Genomic DNA, 19,282 nt, shown 5'->3' with positions numbered 1-19,282 from the left:
AGAAACTTATTACATGCCTCCCAGCTCATCGTAGGTGCTCAGGATTTACTTAGTGTGTGAAAGACAGAAAAGTTCTTGGAAGCCTCAAGGTGTCACTTGGCTCGGCACTTTTGATCTCTTTGTGTATTTGGCGATTCCATTCTTTCCTTTCCTGGGTTCATGTGTACGCTATATTCAAGGCACAATCTAAGGCATTAAGACATATCCATCAGTATGGGTTCTTGCTTTCAAGGAACTCGTACAGCAGATTTCTACAGTTTAGGGCTTTTCAAATGCTCTAGAAGAATGTGAACGTTCAGTATGATCCATTTTCATTTCCAAGAAAGATCGTTTGACTTCCATAGCAAAGGTGGAGACCTTCCAACGTGTAGTCCAATACTTAGACCTTGACCATGTCAGGCAAGTCTTGTGGTTCCTTCTGGAGGTGTGTGGCTCTTGCAGAAACGTGAAGATCTTCCATCGTCCTCGGACTTTGGTGTCATTTGCAATCATCAAGAAAGCTTCCAGGTATAGGTTCCAGACCACCACCGCACACACTCAGTAGCCAACGGAGTGGATTCCAGGAATATGCGTTGTTAACCAGCATCACCGTTGATATTGTTGCTGCACGCTCTATGCAGTGGCCAGGGCCTGGATTGTCCACTGGGTCTCATGTGGAATGGAAAGAAGGGCTTCCCCCACCCCCCCACCCTCCCCCCACTGTTGACAGCCTTGTGACTAGAAACGGGCCCTGAAACAAGAATCAGACAAACCAGATAAGCCCAGATGGTAGTCCATGAGATGAAGGAACTAAGCAGCTGGTTGGGATGGCGCCAAGGGGAAAGGTTGCTCTTTTTGTCTCCCGCTCTACTCCTTTCTTCCTGGACGCCTTAGGGTTCATCATGGAGATTTGAAATAAAGTTCACCAAAGTCATATGTGTTGAATCAAGATTTTGCATTTCACCATCTCTCAAAAACGAAGAGTGCTTAACCTGCACAGGTTTCTTTCAAAAAAGTCAATTGCTTTTCAGTTCTGGGGTTTCTCTCTTGCCTTGTTCAAGTACGCTTAATAGTAAAAATCAACGAAATCTAAAGAAAGATTCAAAGATACCAACAAAGGACACCTTCTGTTTCTTAAATCATCTTTCCACTTGGTAGAACATGAGCTCTTTTCTTTGTATTTTGCCTAGGGAATTAGCAGTGTCCTGGTTTAGATGGCAAGGCATCCGCCCGCAGGAGACTGGGGTTTGATCCCTGGGTCGGGAAGATCCCCTGGAGAAGGAAATGGCAACCCACTCCAGTATTCTCGCCTGGAGAATCCCATGGACAGAGGAGCTAGTGTTCTACAGTCCCTGGGGTCTCAGAGTCAGTCACGACTGAAGCAAGTTAGCACACACTCAGGTTTTAGTTCAGCCACTCAGGTGTGTCCCCCTCTTTGCCACTCTGTGGACTGCAGCACTCCAGGCTTTCCTGTCCTTCACTATCTCCTGGAATTTGCTCCAACTTACGTCCATTGAATCATCATGCCATAGAACCATCTCATTCCGGTGGCATCCACCAGAGAGGTGGCTGTGGTTTGGCAAAATGCCTGGTCCCGCTGCGTGGGTGTGAACCTGCCCTCACCACTCCCTGACCGTGTGACCGTTCACCGTGTCCTCCTCTGTAAATTGTGAGGGGGCAACACCTGCTTGGGAAGGGGCACACACAGCATCTGGTATATAATCAATGCACCATCCATCGCAGCGTTGTATATATTAATAATAGGGATCGCATTTAATAACCTGCTCCTTTTTCTCTCTTGTCACTTAACTGTGCTCCAGATCACATCTGCTTTACTTACCCCTGTAAATCCCACACCCAGCACAAATAAGACTCAACAAATTTGTGGCTGAAGAGGCAGGAACATATCCTGTCTTCAAGAAGATGAAGCCAAGTGAGATGAGGGCCTAGTGATAACCCTGTGTGATGAGGGGACCCCAGGAGGACCTGTGTGGCTGTGGGGTGGGGTGGGGGCATGGGCAGAACCCCTGATGAGCTCCTGGGATGGGGAAGGTGGCAGGAAGGAGGGCGGGCTATTCCTTTTGGGGTGTCCACAGATTGTACTTCACCCCTCACTGATGAGCACTTAGGCAGTTTCCAAACACGTGTCACTGTTAGGAGGAAACAATCATTGCCCAGCTCCTATTCAATCAATTTCGTACAATATGTTTCTAGCATTGGAGTACAATCATCTGCTTTATTCATTCCATGCTCCGTCCATCCACCCAGCCAGCCAGCCATCTGTTCATCCATCCACCACTCACTAATCAATCCATCCATCCACTCGTTAACTCATCTGATCATCTCAGACTCATTGAGAAGACAGACCCCTCTTCCGCTCCTGCTCCCAGGAGGACTCCCAGCGTGAGTGACTGGAGCCTCGTGGGGACAACAGGGGAGACACAGAAGGGAGATGCCTGCAGGCCCTCCTCCCTCTGAACGGTGAAGCACCCACCTGGTCCTAATGCCTCCTTGTTGGGGTGTTCAGCCGGCCCTTTTCCTTCTTGCGAAACAAGCAGCTGATGGAGGACTTGATTGATGCCCTTTTTCTTTGGGGCTTTGTGCAGCGAGTCCTGCCTGCTGGTGCTGCTGCTGGGGTTGTTCCCGGGGTTGTCCTGAGAGCCTGTCGAGCTTTAGGGAGAGAAAAGGACCTTTAACTGGCACCCTCGTGCAAACACACAGCCCTCCACAAGAGCTACTGATAGAAACAGGCACCCAGCAACACCCGCGCCTCAACCTCGCAGCAGACAGTGGAGTCTCCTTCACCAAACACACTCCACACGAGCAATGCAGGCTCCGAGACACAGAGAACCACCCCAGGAAGTTGAGATTCTCTGCCTTGAGCTCTCCCCTGAGGAGGGCTTGACTCCAGGCCAGCTGGTGCAGAGGGCACTCCGACCCTCCATCAGGGTCGCTGCTCAGCAGGTGAAAACGCTCCAGCAGAAGGCAAGCTCCCCTGCTCTGGGCAGTTCCCCCCACCTCCTGCAGGGTGACTGTCCCCGGCCATGGCAGGAGAGCGACGGTCACCATGCAGGTCAGCTGGCCAAGTGACCACATGTGTCGTCCATCGAGTGCTGCCTGGCTCAGGACGGGAGCTTAGGTGGTGGTCTCAATGAGGACAGTGTCAGTCACAGGAGGGGACGGAGTCTCCTGAGAGGAGACCCCTGAGGAAACAGGAGGGACACTCAAGAGCGAACCTGAGAGGCACAGGGCCGTCACTGTCAGGAACGTGCCCCGGGCCGGGCAGACCTCTACCAAGATCAGGAAGAAAGCTCCCACAGGAGTCAATCTGTAGAGAAGGACGTTTTCTAAAATCACTGAGGTCACTGAGCTCTTCTTCCCCAGCACCTGAAGTTCACCACTAAATACAGGCACTGAACCCAATGGTATTCCTTTAAAATCATCCTTGCAACTCCTTCAAGACAAGAGGCGCAGGGCTCCTGAAACTGACGACGCGCACACAGGCCGCTTACTTGTGGGCGTCCCTGAGGTCCTCGTGGGTGGCTGTGCGCAGCGCCCCCGTGTGCAGGCGGCCCAGCCGAAGGGACCGCGGCCAGGCGAGGGTCGAGGTTTCACATTTGATGGCGGTCTTGTCATCTCCTACCTCTTCCCGTAAAGCTGGCAGCTGAGGGAGTGAGGTAAGTGTCAAATTGGCTAACAATAGACTGTTTTGAAAATGGCAATCACACAGGCGTTACATTATAACCAGAAACTTATTTGAAAATCTATTAGCTATGCTTTCCCCCAAGTACAAAAAACCCCCTTGTTCTAGCTTAATGCCATCTTAAAGGACTGTCTTGTTCAAGAGAAGCAGGGCTATGGGGCAGCGAGAGCATCTGACTGAGTGCAGAGACCCTGGACGGGAGCCTCCCTGCAGCCGGGCTCGGCCCTCTCTGGAATCCAGCGACCAGATGGCCCTGCCGGGCAGGACAGCAGAGCGACCCTGGCACCGTGGACCCTGCATGGCATGAACTGCCCTGATGACAGGACTGTGCTCATCGCCAGATGCTGCTCAGAAGCACCACAGCTAGAGTACAAAACCTCTCAGCAAAGCCGTCCAGACCTTTCTGTTTGAAGGAGAAAAAGACACAGCTTGTGCCACCACCCAAGATCATTTGTAGTGATGATGCAGGTTACTGGAACCCATGACAACAAGAGAAACACAGAAAAGGTACCTAACCCCTCCACGCGAACACCATGTGCCTGGATCATATTTCTCGGTAACATACAGACTCGGGGCTCCCCACTGAAGTACTTACAGGCAGTTCGAGTGTCATTCGCTCACAGTGGTTTCCATAAAGCACCCCCTGGTCTTCACTAAGAGATGATCTTGTATCACCCTAGAGGGGTGGGAGGTTCAAAAGGGAGGAGATATATGGGTACCTATGGCTGATTCATGTTGAGGTTTGACAGAAAAGAAAATTCTGTAAAGCAATTATCTTTCAGCTAAAAAACAAACGAATTAAAAAAAACAAAAAGAGAGATGATCTCTCCTGGACTCCCAGCTTTTCTGCTGGTCCTGGGTGTGAGGACAGGAAAGACAGTGGTGGCAACAGTGTGGGGACAGATTAACCCCTCAGGGTCCAGACAGGTCTCACTCATACATCTGGGTGTGTGGTTAAGCCAGGGGAGGTTTTAGGAGACATGCATGGCATGTATTTTTATAAACAATGAGTGTGCTGTTTTAACCAACTAACCTGTGCCTTTTTAGTGGGATTCTGTAAAGAATACTGATCCTGTGCAGTCCCACGGGAGCTTGGTGACAACAAAGTGACAGTGCAAAATGCAGCTGAACTCGTTTAACAGCAGCTGGATAAACTGGGCTCCCTCCCCTGAGCTCTAACAAGAACCCTCAGACAACAGAAGGCTACAAAGGCTAGAAATTTTCCACATGGAACTGAACAGGGATCAATCTCAAATTCAAGTTAAAATAAGCATTTATAAAAATCAGAAAACAGCAACGAACAGAGCAGGGAAGTGACACACCTGGGTTGACTATGGACTCAGTGGAGACAAACACCTGCCTCAAAGTCAGGGACTTTGGCCAGCCCCTTCCCCCGGGCCTCCTCCTGAGGAAGGCCTCTGGGTCCACAGCCTGGCTGCCCTCCCCCAGGATGGGAGCCACACCACTGGTGCCCACGTGGCCAGGATGGGCAGCACCGTGTCCACTTAACAGGAGGGCAAAGCAGGCCACAGAGCAGGCGAGCGGCACACCCAGGTCACCAACCCCAGGGGGACGGCGCTGGTCTGATGTGCCCAGCAGAAGGGCTCCCCGGCACTGAGCTGCCTGAACTGGAGCACAGCCACCCCAGTCCTGCGGGAAGGCCCAGGAGTGCTCGGTCAGCGGGCTGGGAGCAGGAGAGGGACAAGGAAGGCCAGCCCTTGGGGCACTGGACTCCAACAACAGGGGCTCATCCAAGTGACCCGAGGGGAGAGGCAGAGAGCTCCCTCCTGATGCTCCCTCCATCAGGGATGCCGTGATGGACACGAGAGCCTCTGGAGGAAAGGTGGCTGGATGGCACCATGTTTAAGTGTCCAGGCTCTGATCAGACCAGTCTGCACCACGCTGCTGGGTGTGAGAGCCTGGGCAGGGTGCCCGGCCTCCCTAAGCCTCAGTGTCTATGTCTGCTGAATGGGGATAGCAGTAGACTGGACCTCACCTGGGGATGAGATGACAGACTCGGAAAGCATGTGCCCGGCACACAGAGTCTCCTGCACACTGCTACCCACCATCATTAAATTGGCTTCCCGCAAATCTAACATCTATGGCTCTGATTCAGTCATTTCTTATAAGAAAACACTAAGTGGAAATTCCATGGTGGTCCAGAGGTTAAGACTTGGCACTTTCACTGCCGGGACACTGGTCTGATCCCTGGTTGGGGAACTAAGATCCCATAAGCTGTGCAGCATGGCCAAAAACATAAGTAAAGAACATTTTAAAAATAATAAATAATACTATGTCTATTATAAACAAGCATGAGATGATCAGAAGGCCAACAAGTGGGAGAAAGGCACACTGTTACAATTGTCCCAACGAATGACCAATTTCCAACAGAACCATCAGCACATTTTAAGTGGTGGGTGAGTTTCATCACTTCCATTAAACCGTCAATTATTCACCAGGACATAACCACACAGTGTTCATTCACGTTAAACGATAAGGACTCTTCAATACTTCACAGAGAAACAAAGGCCTGCTAAATTACTAAATAGTTTACCTTTCGACGCTGCTTCCTTAAATCACTAGGCTGACAGATGCATGCAAAGAAATGAAGAGAAACCAGATTCATTGCGACTTTGAAGCTAAAATTTCAAGAATCCGTAGAGGCAAATACAGTAAAGCAAAAATGATGGCAAACATGTAAGTGACATGAAGATTTAGAGAAATGTGACTGGAAGCAGAACATTTTTTTTGACCACAGAAGTTAAATAAGCTATTCAAGATTTACTAGAGGAACACTATAAATTATTACTCAGGAAGATACCATTCTATTACAACATCATGATTTATTAAAGCACAGCATTCTGTACAACAAAGGGCCTTAACAGGTGTCTATTCTCAGCCAAATCTCTCTATAAGTTAGTTTCTCTTAATCAAAAACATGTTATACTTTAAATTAGTAATTTAACTGATGAGGAAGTTACCATAATACCTAGTTTAACGTTGAACAAATCTAACCACCTCTTGGACATTAATGTAAAATCCTGACATAGAATTTGATTTAAAACTTCTCACAATAAATTCATTAAAGCAAGTTCCCTGTGAAAATACGTAAGAATGAAAGCTAGCATAATAGCAGGTGCAGTCTTTACATTTTATTAACCATAGAAGATACTTTTTTAATGAGTCTAATAGAGACATTAACTGTGCAAAAGCTGATGAGATTTACAGTCTTAAATACAAGCACCAACACAGAAAGGATATTGTGTCAGTTCAGTTCAGTTCAGTCGCTCTGTCGTGTCCGACTCTTTGTGACCCCATGAATCGCAGCACACCAGGCCCCCCTGTCCATCACCAACTCTCGGAGTTCACTCAAACTCATGTCCATCGAGTCGGTGATGCCATCCAGCCATCTCATCCTCTGTCGTCCCCTTCTCCTCCTTCCCCCAATCCCTCCCAGCATCAGAGTCTTTTCCAATGAGTCAACTCCACTTGAGGTGGCCAAAGTACTGGAGTTTCAGCTTTAGCATCAGTCCTTCCAATCAACACCCAGGACTGATCTCCTTTAGAATGGACTGGTTGCATCTCCCTGCAGTCCAAGGGACTCACTCTCAAGAGTCTTCTCCAACACCACAGCTCAAAAGCATCAATGCTTTGGCACTCAGCCTTCTTCACAGTCCAACTCTCACATCCATACATGAACACTGGAAAAACCATAGCCTTGACTAGATGGACCTTTGTTGGCAAAGTAATGTCTCTGCTTTTCAATATGCTATCTAGGTTGGTCATAACTTTCCTTCCAGGGAGTAAGCGTCTTTTAATTTCATGGCTGCAGTCACCATGTGCAGTGATTTTGGACCCCCAAAATATAAAGTCTGACACTGTTTCCCCATCTATTTCCCATGAAGTGATGGGACTGGATGCCATGATCTTGGTTTTCTGAATGTTGAGCTTTAAGCCAACTTTTTCAGTCTCCACTTTCACTTTCATAAAGAGGCTTTTGAGTTCCTCTTCACTTTCTGCCATAAGGGTGGTGTCATCTGCATATCTGAGGTTATTGATATTTCTCCTGGCAATCTTGACTCCAGCTTGTGTTTCTTCCAGCCCAGCGTTTCTCATGATGTACTCTGCATATAAGTTAAACAAGCAGGGTGATAATATACAGCCTTGACATACTCCTTTTCCTATTTGGAACCAGTCTGTTGTTCCATGTCCAGTTCTAACTGTTGATTCCTGACCTGCATACAGATTTCTCAAGAGGCAGGTCAGGTGGTCTGTTATTCCCATCTCTTTCAGAATTTTCCACAGTTCATTGTGATCCACACAGCCAAAGGCTTTGGCATAGTCAATAAAGCAGAAATAGATGTTTTTCTGGAACTCTCTTGCTTTTTACATGATCCAGCGGATATCCTTATTTTCTTACAAAAGCTTTTCCAGTAATCAAGGCAATAGGATATTAGACTAATAGGGTACCAAAATGGACTCAAGTGTCTCTGGTCATTTAAATTTCAAAAATACCTGCTACTATAATTAAATAGAGAAATGATAATTTTCAATAAACAAGGCTGAAATAATTGAGTATCCACACGGAGGAATAAGCTCTTATTTTTATTTTATAGCATACACAACTATTAACATGAATGAAATGAAATTAATCGTTGCTGTTGTTCAGTCACTAAGTCATGTCCAACTCTTTCCCACCCCATGGATTGCAGCTCATCAGGCTTCTCTAGCCTTCACCATCTCCCAGAGTTTGCTCAAACTCATGTCCATTGAGTCAGTGATGCTATTCAACCATCTCATCCTCTGTTGCCCCCTTCGCCTATCCTCAACCTTTCCCAACATCAGGGTCTTTTCCAATGAGTCAGTTCTTCTCATCTGATGGCCAAAATATTGGAGCTTCGGCTTCAGCATCAGTCCTTCCAACTACTATTCATGGTTGATTTCTTTTGGGATTTACTGGTTTGATCCCCTTGCTGTCCAAGGGACTCTCAAGAGTCTTCTCTAGCACCACAATTCAAAAGTAACAATTCTTCATTACTCAGCCTTCTTTATGGCCCAACCATCACACGTGAACGTGACTACTGAAAAAACCATAGCTTTGACTATACAGACCTTTGTCAGCAAAGTTATGTCTGTACTTTTTAATACACTGTCTAGGTTTGTCATGACTTCCAAGAAGTCATAGATGAATGAATCATAGATGTAGACATAAAAATTAAAACTAAAAAATTTAGCATAAAACAAAATATCTTTCAAAACTTGGGGTGAGAATTTTTTGAATGAACTTAAAAATGATGGATCTTTAAAAAACAATAAAAGTAACTTCATTACCATTAAAAATAATTGGTAAAAGTTTCTTAAGCATAAATGACACCATTAATAAAATGAAAATATAAGCTATAGATTGTGAGTAAATATTTGCAAACTTATATTTGATAAGTTATTTCTATGTAAAACACACAGAGAAGTCTTTATAGTCAAAACAACAAGAAAAAAAAACTACTTAAATGTTTGATGAACTATCTGCGCATACATCTGACAAAACAAAACACACAAACCATCTATAAACACATGAAAAAATACTAAGCATCATTAGTCATCAATGACATTCTTATTAAAATTAAAACTTAAACCACAAGGAGAAACTACTGTACCCTATTTAGAATAGCTAAAATGAGTAAGAGTTTCAAATCTTGGCAAAAATGTGGAACAAGTTGAATGCTTATGCATTTCAAATAAGAATACAAGGTTAAATAACTTTGAAAATAGTTTAGCAATATCTTATAAAGTTATGCAAACACTTCCCAGACTATTATGCTACAGAAACTGTGATAGCAGTTTAAGTCTCTAAGTTGGTGGCAATTTATTGTACAGCATGGAAAACTAATATCCAACAAGGTTGCTAACTCTGGGTGACTAGAGTGTAGATATTGGCTCCAAAGTTAGTCCAGGGTACAGAAGTGTCAGCAATGGGGTGAAGATGCATTGTGGAACTCAAATCTATCTCAGTGAAAGAATAGCCATGATGACTTGTAGGATTTTGTTTCAAGATCACGCAATGTACAATGATTCTGTGCCTGGTGGGAAACAGCCTCTGGTGTGTTATGGCTTCCTGGTTGAGTCTGGCAAGGGCTAGTCAGGTTGTCAGGAGCCTAGGGAAAGCATTTGTTGTTGTTTAGTCACTAAGTTATGTCCAAATATTTTGCAAATACATGAATAGCAGCCCACCAGGCTCCTCTGTCCAATGTATTTCCCAGGCAAGAATACTGGAGGGGGTAGCCATTTCCTTCTCTGGGGTTTCTCCCAAACCCAAGGGATAGAACCTACATTTCCTGCATTGCAGGCAACTTGTTTTTTTACTGCTGAGCTACCAGGCAAGTCAGTGGATCTAACTGTGTGATATTTCAGTGTAGTGAAACCAGTGGATTGATTGACACTCAGAGGTTTTAGAGACTGAAACATATTTCCAAGATGCATTTGCCATTTTTAAGAGATTATATTATTTAATTCTATTAATACAAGCAGTATGAAAAGGCAAAATGATAGGATACTGAAAGAGGAACTCCCCAGGTCAGTAGGTGCCCAATATGCTACTGGAGATCAGTGGAAAAATCACTCCAGATAGAATGAAGGGATGGAGCCAAAGCAAAAACAATACCCAGTTGTGGATGTGACTGGTGATAGAAGCAAGGTCTGATGCTGTAAAGAGCAATATTGCATAGGAACCTGGAATGTCAGGTCCATGAATCAAGGCAAATTGGAAGTGGTCAAACAGGAGAATGGCAAGAGTGAATGTCGACATTCTAGGAATCAGCGAACTAAAATGGACTGGAATGGGTGAATTTAACTCAGATGACCATTATATCTACTACTGTGGGTAGGAATCCCTCAGAAGAAATGGAGTAGCCATCATAGTCAACAAAAGAGTTCGAATGCAGTACTTGGATGCAATCTCAAAAATCACAGAATGATCTCTGTTCGTTTCCAAGGCAAACCATTCAATATCACAATAATACAAGTCTATGCCCCAAACAGTAACGCTAAGGAAGCTGAAGTTGAACGGTTCTATGAAGACCTACAAGACCTTTTAGAACTAACACCCAAAAGAGATGTCCTTTTCATTATAGGGGACTGGAATGCAAAAGTAGGAAGTCAAGAAACACCTGGAGTAACAGGCAAATTTGGCCTTGGAATAAGGAATGAAGCAAGGCAAAGGCTAATAGAGTTTTTCCAAGATAATGCACTGGCCATAGCAAACACCCTCTTCCAACAACATAAGAGAAGACTCTACACGTGGATATCACCAGATGGTCAACACCAAAATCAGGCTGATTATATTCTTTGCAGCCAAAGATGGAGAAGCTCTATACAGTCAGCAAAAACAAGACCAGGAGCTGACTGTGGCTCAGATCATGAACTCCTTGTTGTCAAATGCAGACTTAAACTGAAGAAAGAAGGGAAAACCACTATACCATTCAGGTATGACCTAAATCAAATCCCTTATGATTATACAGTGGAAGTGAGAAATAGATTTAAGGGCCTAGATCTGATAGATAGAGTGCCTGATGAACTATGGACAGAGGTTCGTGACATTGTACAGGAGACAGGGATCAAGACCATCCCCATGGAAAAGAAATGCAAAAAAGCAAAATGGCTGTCTGGGGGGGCCTTACAAATAGCTGTGAAAAGAAGAGAAGTGAAAAGCAAAGGAGAAAAAGGACGATATAAGCATCTGAATGCAGAGTTCCAAAGAATAGCAAGAAGAGATAAGAAAGCCTTTCTCAGAGATCAATGCAAAGAAAAAGAGGAAAACGACAGAATGGGAAAGACTAGAGATCTCTTCAAGAAAATTAGAGATACCAAGGGAACATTTCATGCAAAGATGGGCTCGATAAAGGACAGAAATGGTATGGACCTAACAGAAGCAGAAGATATCAAGAAGAGGTGGCAAGAATACACAGAAGAACTGTACAAAAAAGTCTTCACGACCAAGATAATCACGATGGTGTGATCACTGACCTAGAGCCAGACATCCTGGAATGTGAAGTCAAGTGGGCCTTAGAAAGCATCACTATGAACAAAGCTAGTGGAAGTGATGGAATTCCAGTTGAGCTATTTCAAATGCTGAAAGATGATGCTGTGAAAGTGCTGCACTCAATATGCTAGCAAATTTGGAAAACTCAGCAGTGGCCACAGGACTGGAAAAGGTCAGTTTTCATTCCAATCCCAAAGAAAGGCAATGCCAAGGAATGCTCAAACTACCACACAATTGCACTCATGTCACATGCTAGTAAAGTAATGCTCAAAATTCTCCAAGCCAGGCTTCAGCAATACATGAACCATGAACTTCCAGATGTGTAAGCTGGTTTTAGAAAAGGCAGAGGAACCAGAGATCAAATTGCCAACATCCGCTGGATCATGGAAAAAGCAAGAGAGTTCCAGAAAAACATCCATTTCTGCTTTATTGACTATGCCAAAGCCTTTGACTGTGTGGATCACAATGAACTGTGGAAAATTCTGAACGAGACGGGAATACCAGACCACCTGACCTGCCTCTTGAGAAATCTGTATGCAGGTCAGGAATCAACAGTTAGAACTGGACATGGAACAACAGACTGGTTCCAAATAGGAAAAGGAGTATGTCAAGGCTGTATATTATCACCCTGCTTGTTTAACTTCTATGCAGAGTACATCATGAGAAATGCTGTGCTGGAAGAAGCACAAGCTGGAATCAAGATTGCCGGGAGAAATATCAATAACCTCAGATATGCGGATGACACCAGCCTTTTGGCAGAAAGTAAAGAGGAACTAAAGAGTCTCTTGATGAAAGTGAAAGAGGAGAGTTCAAAAGTTGGCTAAAGCTCAACATTCAGAAAACAAAGATCATGGCATCTGCTCCTATCACTTCATGGGAAATAGATGGGGAAACAGTAGAAACAGTGTCAGACTTTATTTTGGGGGGCTCCAAAATCACTGCAGATGGTGATTGCAGCCATGAAATTAAAAGACGCTTACTCCCTGGAAGGAAAGTTATGACCAACCTAGATAGCATATTGAAAAGCAGAGACATTACTTTGCCAACAAAGGTCCGTCTAGTTAAGGCTATGGTTTTTCCAGTGTTCATGTATAGATGTGAGTGTTGGACTGTGAAGAATGCTGAGCACCGGAGAATTGATGCTTTTGAACTGTGATGTTGGAGAAGACTTTTGAGAGTCCCTTGGACTGCAAGGAGATCCAACCAGTCCATTCTGAAGGAGATCAGCCCTGGGATTTCTTTGGAAGGAATGATGCTAAAGCTGAAACTCCAGTACTTTGGCCACCTCATGTGACGAGTTGACTCATCGGAAAAGCCTCTCATTCTGGGAGGGACTTGGGGCAGGAGGAGAAGGAGACGACAGAGGATGAAATGGCTGGATGGTGTCACCGACTCGATGGACTGAATTTGAGTGAGCTCCGGGAGTTGGTGATGGACAGGGAGGCCTGGCGTGCTGCAGTTCATGGGGTCGCAAGGAGTCGGACACGACTGAGCAACTGAACTGAACTGAAACTTGAAAGTGTGTATAGCCCATTTATAGAAGGAAACACAATTTAATTTCAATAAAGAACATCACTGTTTCTGCAGAGACTAATATTCATTTAGGTTAGGCAATAAAACCAGAGACCGAGTTATGTTGTTCATACATCTCAAAACACATAGCATTTCATACACAGAATGGGACAGAAAAATCATACAGTAAATATTATGATAGCAGTTATTAATATCTCTGAAAGATTAACTTATTTATCTTTCATTTGAGGTTTTATTGTAGTCACCATGTTTTCTTATTCAGTTCATGTATTTTTCTATAATTATTTTTTTAAGAAATCCATGAAATAGGCTATTGAGGCTCTATCTCCAGTGATTTAGAAGAAATTGCCTTCTTGCAAATTGCCACATAGAAAAGCATTCAAGCTAATTTCTGGATGTGGGATATAAAAAGAAATAGCTCAAGAAATACTCTCTGGGGTCTAAATCCCCAAGGTCATGGAAGCATAAATAAGCCCTACATTTTGTTCATAGGAATCAGATTCAGCTTCCAAATCTCTCTCTCTTTCTCTCTCTCTCTCTCTGTCTCTTCCTTTCTCTTAGTTTTTCTGCATATTAAGAAAGAATTATATTCCAGTCCCATTAAATTTTTGTGGGCTCCTGCTACATTGACCAACTCCTTGATATTTTACATGTTGAATTCAGAGTGGGAACTCCCCTGGAGACATTTAATAGTAGATATAGGATCATCAGGTGAGTTAGTTTCAGGTGGGATGTTATATCATGTTTCTTTTCTGTCCTTTGGGGAACTCTGAGATCCTGAAACCTCTAAAGCAGTGGACACTTTGTCAGTCTTTGTGTGGTGATATATCCTGAGTCCATTTTCCTGAAGGCTGCGCTTTGATCTCCTCCCCCTTCACTGGGGTATCATCCTGATTTTTGTTCTGAGGATATCCACACTGTGCTTAGCAGAATAGTCACAATGAAATTTTAAAAATATTATAATGCCTGGGAATTCCTCAACACCTCAAAATTGAGTCAAAAGAAGGTAAGAATCATATGTATATAATAATAATGAACACCATAATATACAATTCCATTTTTCTGACAGTAATGTCTGCAGCTATGTCAAGGATGTAGGAAATATTGTTGAAGTGAAAAGGAAAAGTGTCCTTATGATAGCAATTTTCATGAAATGCTTTGTATATTGTTCAAGTGCTGTATCAATATGTAAGAAAAGAGGAAATAATAGGCATTATATTCTGAGAATACTGGCGATTAAAGAAAATTGAAAATTGAAGAATATAGCTAGGATAAGGCTTTAGGTAAAACTGAGGAGAGAAATTTAGACTTGATAAATTAGTTAATAGGGAGAAATTAAAGTTTTTAAGAGTCAGAAACTGTCATAACAGATACAGTAATTGAGAAAAGAAGAAATTAATTTTCTCACAGTCCAGGGTAGCAGCACTACAGGCAAGTTGGCTGAGCCTAGGTGACTACGAGATTAAAACTGGATGATTAGCAAGAGTCAGATAATAATGAAAACACAAAGGGGAAATGGATACAATTTATTGAAGGATAGTGATTGATGAATTAACATGAACAGGGCCAAGAGGAAATTCAGAAGAAAAAAAAAGAGTTGAGCTATTCTTCAACATCACAAATTGTTCCTTCATTTTTGTTGCTGCCAACTTTGGACCTTGACCTGATTCTTAGATTTTTTTAAAATAATATGTGTTTAAAAATAATACCAATTATTCAGAGTGTTAAGAATTAAAAGGGATGAGAGTGGGAAAACCTATATATTTTGAACTCCACAACTATCAGACTTTGTGCTAATTATATTAATGTCATTTCCTAACTTAATACTTATACAATAATATAAAATATATATTATCATGTCACTATTACTGATAAAGAAGTTGAGGCTCATAAAATCTGAGTGATTCACCAAAGATCATACAGTAAATGCCAAAGCTTGGAACCAAATTTAAATCTATGGTTGCAACTCCTTCTTTCATTGTGCCAGTCTGTCTGTCACTAACTCTTTTCCACTTCCCACCCATTCCCTTTTCTGCATGTAGGAAATACATTTTTTGAGTGACAAAACTACCATAAAGCTATTCAAGAAATTATGAATTATTTCTCCCTTCACATGGTCAGACAAAACTAAAATTGCATCTGTGTTTATGAGAGTCGAACTAATAGTCTTTATTAATCTGAATATTTCAGATGTGTGCTTGTTATTGGTTAGCTTATTTTAAAATCTTTGCTAAATAAATATGCTTCTGTTGTTATAAACTGCTTACCAGTACAAGATGCTTTTGCTTTCTCACAATAATGTATACAAATGATTGTATGACTCAAAGCAAGATCATCACCTGTAGTTTTAATCAAACTCAATATTCCTGTCACCAGAAGTTTTGAGGGTGATAATGTAACCACTCGTATTTATTACTGTATTTTCTGATTTTCTTGAGAAACAGTATAGAATGTGGAAGAGTTGAGCAAAATATATTTTAAGTTACTCTGTAATTCAGATATTCTATAAGCATCTAATGCTATAATATTCCTAGTAAATTTATTAGAAGTAAAAATATTTATAGCAAGTTAGAGATATTGATCAAAGAATTTAAAAGGCTCTATTAAGAGCATCAGTGGCACTATGTGAGACAAATGATAAACAGTCAAACAGGAAAGAAAACAACAGTGAGGGCGCTACAAATTACAATACAGCATCATTGCTTTACCAGGTCGCTGCATTGAACACAAAGCCAACAATTTCAGCATCAAACTGGAATCATTGGAAAACTTGAAGATAGAGCTTTATTTCCTTCAACGTCCATTTATGTTTTCCAAAATGTGAAAATTCTTGTGGTGACTCATGACCTCTGCCTTTTTGATGATCTTCAGTTTGAACATAATGATAGAAGTACTATGGCCTCTAAAAATATTACTCCTCCTGCTTTTTAAAATAAATTTGAGTGCTGTGTTTTCATTTATTGTTATGTTACTCCCATTAAGCACCACAGACCTTCAGAATGATGGAACTGTGAAAAACATGTTTTTCTATGACACTATAGAAAATATTTCTCTCTGACTCTAAACTAAATTCAATTTCTGTTACTCATGGTCACTTCAAACCTAACTCATCACCAGCAGGCTGTGTTAATTCAAACAAGTTTCTTAACTCATATATGCTACCATTTCCTTTTGTAAAATATGAGACTGGTTGTTTTGAAATTCATAAGTATTGTTTAGTGGTCAAAACTAATGTGCCAATATTTTAATACAATGTCTGCTGCATGATAAATGTGACATCCATGGACTGTCATCATTATCATTGTTATCATTTTATTGTCACTGTCTCAGATTTTCTCCAACAATAATTATGTGGTTTGCTGAAGGAAATAAGAGTGCCAGGGCCACGTTCACCCTCTTGGGCTTCTCAGAATATCCCGACCTCCAGGTTCCCTTGTTCCTGGTTTTCCTCACCATCTATGCAGTCACCGTGGTGGGGAACGTGGACATGATCGCCATCATCAGGATCAGCCCCCAACTCCACACCCCCATGTACTTTTTTCTCAGTCACTTGTCCTTTGTTGATTTCTGCTATTCCACCACAGTTACACCCAAACTCTTGGAGAATTTGGTGTGGAAGACAGAACCGTCTCTTTCACGGGATGCATCATGCAATTCTTCTCAGCTTCTGTTTGCAGTGGCAGAGGCATTCATGTTGGCAGTGATGGCCTATGATCGATTTGTGGCCATTTGTAAGCCTCTACTCTACACAGTGGTCATGTCCCCAGAGCTCTGTGCATAGTTAGTGGCCGGTCCCTGCACATGGGGTGTAGTCTCCTCCCTGACACTCACCTGTTCTCTCCAGACATTATCCTTCTGTGGGTCTAACATCATAAATAATTTCCTCTGTGAGCACTCTGTCATTGTCTCCATCTCCTGCTCTGACACCTTCATCAGCCAAGTGCTGTTTTGCCATTGCCATATTCAATGAGGTGAGCAGCCTGGCAACTATCCTCACTACTTATATTTCCATTTTTGTCTCTATCATAAAAATGCTCTCTGCTGGGATTCGCCGAAAAGCCTTCTCTACTTGTGCCTCCCATCTGACCTCCATCACCACGTTCCATGGGACTGTCCTGTTCCTTTATTGTGTACCCAGCTCCAAAAACTCATGGCTCATGGTCAAAGTAGGTTCTGTATTTTATACAGTGGTGAGTCCCATACTGAACCCTCTGAGCTATAGCCTCAGGAACAAAGATGTGAAAGAGAGTGTCAGGATATTAATGAATCACATAATACAATTTGGTTGAAGATCTGTATGTCCAAAAGAAATTTGATCATTACATAGTGTTGATTAAATCTTCTTGTAGAGATGATGACTCAAATTATGTAGTCAACTCACTAGATCATAAATTTAGAGTCATGAATTGGCTATTTGATCTCTTAGTTTCTGTTCAGTTCAATGTCAAATAAAATAGCTGTATATCATGTGTAAAATGATGTGCGTTGTGGGTGTATGAAAAGTGAAACTGAGTTGTTCAGTTATGTCTGTCTCTGCCACCCCACGGACTGTGGCCTGCCAGGTTCTTCTGTCCATGGAACTCTCCAGGAAAGAATAATGGAGCGGGTAACCATTGCCTTCTCCAAGGTATCTTCCTGACCCAGGGTTTGAACCTGGGTTTCCTGCATTTCAGGGAGATTCTTTACCTTCTGAGCCACCATGGAAGTGCTGTGGGTGAATAGTGTCCCCCAAATATCCATGTCACCCAGAACTCAGAATGTCACCTTATTTGAAAATAAGATCTTTGCAGATGTAATTAAGGTAATAGTTAAGATGAGCTTAAACTGAACCCAAAATTCAATGAGTGTCCTTGTAAGAGACAGAAAAAGATACACAGAGACACAGGGAAGGAGGGTGTGTGAATTCTGCTTCTCTCTCTTTCCTCCTAAACCAAACACAATTCTTAAAAAAAAACAACTCATTTTTAGTATTGTTGGTACATAACTGCTTCCTGGATGTTTGTAAACCTGCACTTTACTCAGCTGTTGTGCCCCAGAAGCTGTGTTCCATCCTTCTGGCTGATGATACAGCTGAGCGTAGACTGTTTCTTACACTCATTCTTTCAGTTGTACTGCCTACTGTGAGTCCATCATAGTTAACATATTTGATATGAATAGTCTGCTGCCCTTTTAGATCTTGTTTTACTTTAGCCAATTCAATGAATTAAGAAAGTTCACAGTCATAATTTCCTAGCTTTCCCTTCTGTCACTATTTTAAACATACTTTCTACCTGTGGGCATCACACAGTCCTGTCTACCTGTGCCTTCCACACATCATCATCCTTTCTCTCTGTAGTATGTGCATGCTGTGTGCTAAGTCACTTCACTCGTGTCTGTCTCTTTGAGACCCTGGACTGTAGCCTCCAGGCTCCTCTGCCCATGGGATTCTCCATGCAAGAATATTGGAGTGGGTCGCCATGCCCTCCTCCAGGGGATCTTCTGGACACAGGGATTGAACCCCAGTCGCTTATGTCTCCTGCAGGTACCTTACCACTAATGCCACCTGGGAAGCCCCTCTATAGTATGCTCAGTTCCAAATGCTCATAAGTAATTGTTCAAGTAGAGTCTGTTTTATAGCATGCTAATCCTCACGCTGAACTCACTGACATATAGTATATATACTGATATACTCACTGACATAATACTTGAAATACAAAAACATGAAACACCTTGTAAAGAAATTAATAGACTCCAAAATATTTTAGTGTTCAATCCAGCATTAATAAATATCTTTCAATGAAATCATGTATGTGTGTATTCAACTATCACCTTCCAAGAAAGTTCTTTTCTGAAAACCTAACATAATGAGATAATCACTCCTTATTCCCTTAACTTGATGTATATTTTTTCCTAGAAATTGATGATATGTTTAATACATGCAACAATTTATTTGTCTCTTATTTCCTTCTCCCTGTATACACTCCAAGAGACCAGAGATTTATGGTATTATTATTGTATCTTATATCTTTAATGCCTAAAAAATTACCTATAAA

The 19,282-nt window shown here is 42.5% G+C and overlaps 1 protein-coding gene and 1 pseudogene across 1 annotated transcript; one reads left to right on the top strand and one right to left on the bottom strand.

Annotated features, from left to right (window-relative positions):
• Window positions 1–752: 752 nt before the first annotated feature.
• Window positions 753–7,045, bottom strand: LOC123331195 (liprin-alpha-1-like). The gene is made up of 3 exons (XM_045164027.1): window positions 4,278–7,045; window positions 3,492–3,643; window positions 753–2,649 (listed from the first exon to the last, which is right to left on the bottom strand). The coding sequence occupies exons 1-3, from the start codon at window positions 4,293–4,295 to the stop codon at window positions 2,319–2,321; spliced, it is 501 nt and encodes a 166-aa protein (XP_045019962.1). The 5' UTR covers window positions 4,296–7,045; the 3' UTR covers window positions 753–2,318.
• Window positions 7,046–16,599: 9,554 nt separating this feature from the next.
• LOC123331194 lies at window positions 16,600–17,539 on the top strand (annotated as a pseudogene).
• The last annotated feature ends 1,743 nt before the right edge of the window (window positions 17,540–19,282 follow it).

Source organism: Bubalus bubalis, chromosome 22 (assembly GCF_019923935.1).
Source record: "Bubalus bubalis isolate 160015118507 breed Murrah chromosome 22, NDDB_SH_1, whole genome shotgun sequence".
Taxonomy (NCBI): domain Eukaryota; kingdom Metazoa; phylum Chordata; class Mammalia; order Artiodactyla; family Bovidae; genus Bubalus; species Bubalus bubalis.
Note: the sequence above shows the minus strand (reverse complement) of the source record. Positions and strands in the feature narration are given on the sequence as shown.

Bases quoted from the DNA above. Each gene is read 5' to 3' on its own strand.
- LOC123331195 (XM_045164027.1), bottom strand. The intron at 2,650-3,491 runs GTAAGCGGCCTG...CTCTCCCTAAAG, and splicing joins GACCTCAGGGACGCCCACAA to CTCGACAGGCTCTCAGGACA.